General features: G+C 41.1%; 3 protein-coding genes across 3 annotated transcripts in view; all 3 read left to right on the plus strand.

Moving 5' to 3' along the window:
• LOC108968709 (netrin receptor DCC) overlaps positions 1-6,000 on the plus strand; it is a 43,018-nt gene that overhangs the window by 35,910 nt on the left and 1,108 nt on the right. The window contains exons 4-10 of the mRNA XM_018932892.1: positions 705-831; positions 896-1,051; positions 1,113-1,322; positions 1,427-2,766; positions 2,852-2,952; positions 3,035-3,166; positions 3,239-3,416. Of these exons, the coding sequence (XP_018788437.1) occupies positions 705-831; positions 896-1,051; positions 1,113-1,322; positions 1,427-2,766; positions 2,852-2,952; positions 3,035-3,166; positions 3,239-3,416 (2,244 nt within the window). The remainder of the gene's footprint in view (positions 1-704; positions 832-895; positions 1,052-1,112; positions 1,323-1,426; positions 2,767-2,851; positions 2,953-3,034; positions 3,167-3,238; positions 3,417-6,000) is intronic.
• LOC108968724 lies at positions 3,829-4,664 on the plus strand. The gene has a single exon (XM_018932907.1). The coding sequence runs from the start codon at positions 3,954-3,956 to the stop codon at positions 4,398-4,400; it is 447 nt and encodes a 148-aa protein (XP_018788452.1). The 5' UTR covers positions 3,829-3,953; the 3' UTR covers positions 4,401-4,664.
• Positions 4,748-5,412, plus strand: LOC108968725. Its single transcript, XM_018932908.1, has one exon. It carries the CDS (start codon positions 4,764-4,766, stop codon positions 5,205-5,207), a length of 444 nt encoding a protein of 147 aa, XP_018788453.1. The 5' UTR covers positions 4,748-4,763; the 3' UTR covers positions 5,208-5,412.

Here is a 6,000-nt window from a genome sequence, read left to right on the forward strand (position 1 = left end):
ATATCCGCAATGAAAATACATTTGTAAAATATATAGTTTTGGCATTTATTCGCTTATAATGCATATGTAATTCGAAAAGGCCGCTTAAATTGGCAAACAGAACAGCCTATGCCGAAAGGCAGTAATGAAAATTATATTGCCGACGCCGTTTTACTTTCATCGCTGCCATTTTTTATCCATTATCCTTGTGAGGGAGCCAACCTCACACCTCATTCAGGCGTCATCAGCAGAAGTCGTTCGAAATCAGTCTGTCTTCGCCGGCTTTTATGCATCGACCGTAAATTCAATAACTTCATCTAACAGCATCTTCTGCGAAATTGCCAAGCAGCATTTCCTTGTTTTGGCAAAAGCAATTTGCCGCGCTCCCCCTCCCAGCCCTTCATTTGGCCGCAATCACTTTGCATTCTTTTTCTACTTTGTCAAATTAAAAGCACATGAATGCGCCGAATCTAGTTAAGCAGACACTGCGGCCTTTGTCTGTGTCGCTTCTAACGGTAATTGTAATGGGTAGATGACAAATAAATAATCACTTGCGTGGAAGCAATGTAGACATCAAGCTAATAGCCCTGGAAATGGCTGAAAATTTAAATTGGCTAAATACTCAAAAGCCTTTAATGAAAAACTATTTAGAGTCTTTGCATATCGACAGTTACTTGGAACTAATTTTGTTAATGCTAAAATGATGTCGCGTTCTCTTTATGCAGCGAACAGAAAATTGTAACCAAATCGCACGATGACCAACAGGTGAATATCCAAAATTTGCTGCCTGGAAAAACCTATCAGTTCCGTGTGGTGGCAAATACAAATTTTGGTCCCGGCGATTCTTCAGAGGTACATCCTGCATAAATGCAAATTGAAATGAAAAATAAAAATAAGTTTTGCCAAACTTTATTAGGTATTGGAGGTGCGCACTCAACCGGAGGAGAATATTGCTGGTCCACCACGCAACGTCGAAGGACTGGCGACTAGCGAAAGAGAGATTTTTGTAAAATGGGATTCTCCGATCGTAACCAATGGAGAGATTATGAAATACCGGATTTACTATTCTGAGGTTCGTAGCCGTGAAAAGTCACAAGTTTTGTGAAATATACTTACTTTTACGTTTTCCACAGAATGACAGTGGTGCTGAGATGTATCAAGATAGCACCTCGCTGAGTGCTGTAATCTCGGAGCTTCGTCCATATACCGATTACACTATTAGCGTAGTGCCTTTCAATAAGAATGGCATGGGCGACCCGTCGAATGAAATAAAAGTCAAGACTTACTCCTCCACACCAACTGAGCCCCCCAATAATGTGACACTTGAAGTAACGAGTTCGACGGTAAGCTCGTATTCTAAACACATAAACTTTTGTTTTGAAAATGTATATTTCAGACCTTTGTTTTAATGTGTGTCATATTTATTTATACATTAATCCTATTTCAGTCCGTCACCGTGCACTGGGAGCCTCCAGCCGAGGAAGAGCGAAATGGACAAATCACCGGCTATAAGATTCGCTATCGTAAACTTAAAGACACACCACAAGTGAAGAGCACACCAGCGAATATACGTTACTTCGAATTGAAGGGACTTGAGCGACACTCAGAGTATCAAATAAAAATTGCCGCTATGACAGTGAATGGCTCGGGCCCGTTCACAGAATGGAATCGCGTTATGACTTTAGAAAATGATCTGGATGAGACACAGGTGCCTGGTAAACCAGTTTGGATCAACATAGTTCCCGGTGGTGATAACATCGCTTTGCATTGGGGACCACCGCAACAGCATGAAATCAAGATTCGAAGTTATGTTTTGGGCTGGGGTCGTGGAATACCCGATGAAAACATCATTGAGCTAAAAGAATCCGAACGCTATTATGTATTGAAAAAGTTGGAGTCAAATACGGAATATGTGGTTTCGCTGCGTGCACGCAACAGTAAAGGTGACGGTCAACCAATTTATGACAACATTAAAACACGTGACGAGGAACCGGTCGATATGCCGATGCCGCTTGAAGTGCCTGTCGGCCTGCGAGCCATCACCATGTCCAGCTCATCCATTGTCGTCTACTGGATAGATACAATGCTGAGTAAAAATCAACATGTCATCGATAATCGTCACTACACCGTCCGTTTTGGCATTTCCGGCTCTAGTCGTTTTCGATATCACAACACCACCGACCTCAATTGCATGATTAATGATCTGCGTCCGAATACACAGTATGAGTTCGCTGTTAAAGTGGTGAAGGGGCGTCGTGAGTCGGCTTGGTCCATGTCAGTGTTGAATAGTACCTATCAAAATGTAGCAATTACACCACCACGTGAGCTCACAGTACGACCTGATGAACAGAATCCACAAACTGTCATTTTACAATGGCTGCCACCGAAACACAGCCTTGGTCAAATAACCGGTTACAACATTTATTACACAACCGATACAACGAAACGAGATCGCGACTGGTCCATCGAGGCATTCGCTGGTGACGAGACTATGATGATGTTGCCTAATTTGAAACCGTACACAACATATTACTTCAAAGTGCAAGCGCGCGTGGGGAAAGGCGCCAGTAATGCGCCTTTTTCAGCGCTTGTGGCTTACACGACTCCGGCGGCAGTTGTGATGCAGGAACCAAAACCGATTGCCAAGGGCATCAGTAATGAGATTATCATATACTCTGTAGCAGGTGCGATTGCATTTATTGTATTGATTTTTGTGGTCATCATGGTGGTACTGTGTCGACGAAAGCCCCAATCCACTCCTGATCACAACAAGAAGAGGTACGAAGAGTGAGTGCACTTTTTTCTTAATTGGGATTCTCTTTTAGGAAATTATTTAATTTTATATGTATATATATATTTTTTTTTTAAGTAGCTATCAAAATGTTGGAGTTCCGAAGCCGCCAGATCTATGGATACATCACGATCAAATGGAGTTAAAGAACATTGATAAGACTATTCACAGCACAACTCCTGGTAAGCAAGAAAGTTAATATATATTCATACATTTATATTATTTCATATCAACAATTGCACATTAAAAACATTCATTTTATAGTTTGTAGCGATGGTGCTTCGAGTAGCGGTGCCTTAACATTGCCACGTTCTGTGGTGCATGAATACGATGTCGATACGCCAGTGCCGGTTACCAATTCGCTCGACAAACGATCCTATGTACCCGGTTATATGAGTACGTTACTTGCAAGCATTACCAATATTTTCGTTATAAACCTGAATATTTTTTATTTTCCGTACTCTTTAGCAACTTCAATGAATTCTACGATGGAACGGCCACAATATCCGCGCACGCAGTATAACATTTCCGCCAATCGTTCGCATATGACTGTCGACACGGGGCACTCGCAACAAAGTCTGACGCAGCAGACGGGCTCCTTGGCACAAACGCCCGAACATCCTTACGGCTATGAGGGTAATTTCTGGTAAGTAATAAGTGTTAGAAAAAGCTTTGAAAAACTATTCGCTAGCGACACTATTATCTTAATATGTTAATTAACGTGGTATTTTTTTCAAATAACGCTATCTATTCGAACCACATTTTGCTCCTTTTTCCCAAATTTCGGCGATATATCAGAGCGCGGACGGCTTAATTCAAACCGCTTTACCAAATTTATGGTTTCAGAAAATTAAAGTACTCGCCAATGAGAATATTGTGATTGAAAAGTGTGGTTATTGCTTTTATATTTGCCAAAATTGTCTGGTGTGAAATCAATCCCACCTTATTGAATACACCTTGATTACGAAATGACGGCAGACCGGGAGCAAAGTGATGTATGAAAAATATTTCAGTTATATTTGTATGTTTAAAGAAAATAAAAAATTTTCATAAGTCGACCAAATTTCAGTAAAAAATACAATATTCATATTTTGATTTTTGTTTGTACGTCTGTGTTAACAAAGAAATTATATTGTTTCCCGTTTGTGTTGTCCATCCAACCGTCCTGTGAGTGAGTTGAGCCATGACAGCCATTTGGGACAAAATGTGTGAAGTATTCACGTTGCTGGTTCGGCCGACGCGTCGCAAGACCCGCGTTACCTTCAGTCCAAGCACCCTACATCGTGAAATCATTCGGCACACCAAACTATCGGCTTCCCCTAATCCGTTTTTCAACTTTCTAGCCGAAGTGCGTATGAAAGCCAACGGTGGGGAATTAATGCACCCTGGCTGTGGTTCGATGTCGCCGCGGGAAAGTGCTCGCATCGTCAAGACAGCAGGCCGTTTGTGGAATTCTATGAGTGATGAACAAAAACAGCCATATCGAAGCATTGCAATGGAGCAGCGGAAACTGAAGAGGCTGCGGCGAAGACGTTCCTACCTATCTGCACGCAGGCGAAGAGAACACAAAACCCCAGTCGAATGTAAATTTCTTTTACCGCCACCGCCCGCCCATCAAGAACACCCGTAAACGTGACTTCTGGGAATTGCGATTGCGTTATTGAGGCCCTCAGTAATGGTGGATATGTGGATATTCATGTGGATGGTGTGGATATCTAAATTATGTGCAAATTTAATGTTGATATTGTCTGGAATCATTTCTATACTGCTCTGTTTACGTTACCTTGTTATTCCTCAAGAGGGACAAAGCAATTCATTAAAATCATTTCAATTTTATTTTAACGTCTAACGAAATAAAAAATTTCATTAGCCGACGAAATTTCAGTAAAAAATACAATATTTATATTTTTATTTTTGTTTGTACGTCTTTTAAACAAAGAATTGTATTGGTTTCCGATTGTATCGTATATCCATCCGGAGAGATAATCGAGATATGCCAACCATATGGGAAAAAATGTGCGAAGTATTTACATCGCTGGTGCGACCGACGCATCGCAAGACACGTCGGGTTACGTTCAGCCCAAGCACCCTACATCGTGAACTCATACGACACTTAGAACATTCGGCTTCACGTAATCCATTTTTCAACTTCCTAGCGGAGGTTCGTATGAAGGCCAACGGTGGCGAATTAATGCAGTCAAATTGCGGTTCGATGTCTCCGCGTGTAAATGCTCGCATCGTCAAGACAGCAAGCCGTTTATGGAATTCAATGACGGACGAGCAAAAGGGGCCGTACCGAACCATAGCCATGGAGCAGCGAAAACTGAAGAGACTGCGGCGAAGGCGTTCCAACTTGACAGCTCGTCGACGGAAGAAGCGCAAACCACCAGTGGAATGCAAGTTTCTCTTACCACCGGTGCCCACTCAAGAACAATAACTATAAAGGTGGCTTCTAAAGATTACCATAATATGGTTGACGTCGTCCGAACAGTACGGATGGAGCAGAGAACAAAATTGTGTGCAAAATTAATGTTGTAACCGTCTTATATTTTAACTAAACTAATTGTTTTTCATCAATCCTCTACTTGTTATTATACCGAGGTCGCAGGCAATCGGTAATAAAGTGATTCATAACAAACATACATGTGTATATATTTTTAATCCAAAGGGAAAATACAAATTTTCATAAGTCGATGAAATTTCATCAAAGAAATGTGTGGGTGTGGGTCTTAAAGGAATTTTGATGACTGATTAAATATCAATATGGAAGTGAAAATTTTTCGTCAAGTTCAAGAAAAATACTACAAACTTGAACAGAACACTACATCAATATATTAGGTTGTCAAAAAAGTCTTGCGGTATTTTTGCGGCATTTTTATTGAATTTTCAATTGTTCATAAAATTCTTTTTGATAACACATGCCCAGCTCTTGACCGATGCTACGGTTGCTATTATGCCGGTCTCTTTCGACCAATTCAGCGATTTTATCACAATTTTCGACGAAAGGCCTTCCGGAGCGTGGCGCATCTTCGACCACCTCTGCATCAGAACGAAAACGTTGAAACCATCGCGAGGTGGAAATGCAAACTGTATCGGGTCCATAAACTGCACAAATTTTATTGGCGGCTTGAGATACATTTTTGCCTTTATCGTAGTAGTACTGTAAAATATGCAGTATTTTCACTTTATTTTGCTCCATGTTTGCGACGCTATAACTCACGAACGACTTA

This window comes from Bactrocera latifrons, unplaced genomic scaffold, assembly GCF_001853355.1.
Source record: "Bactrocera latifrons isolate USDA-ARS-PBARC rearing strain unplaced genomic scaffold, ASM185335v1 scaffold_227, whole genome shotgun sequence".
NCBI lineage: Eukaryota > Metazoa > Arthropoda > Insecta > Diptera > Tephritidae > Bactrocera > Bactrocera latifrons.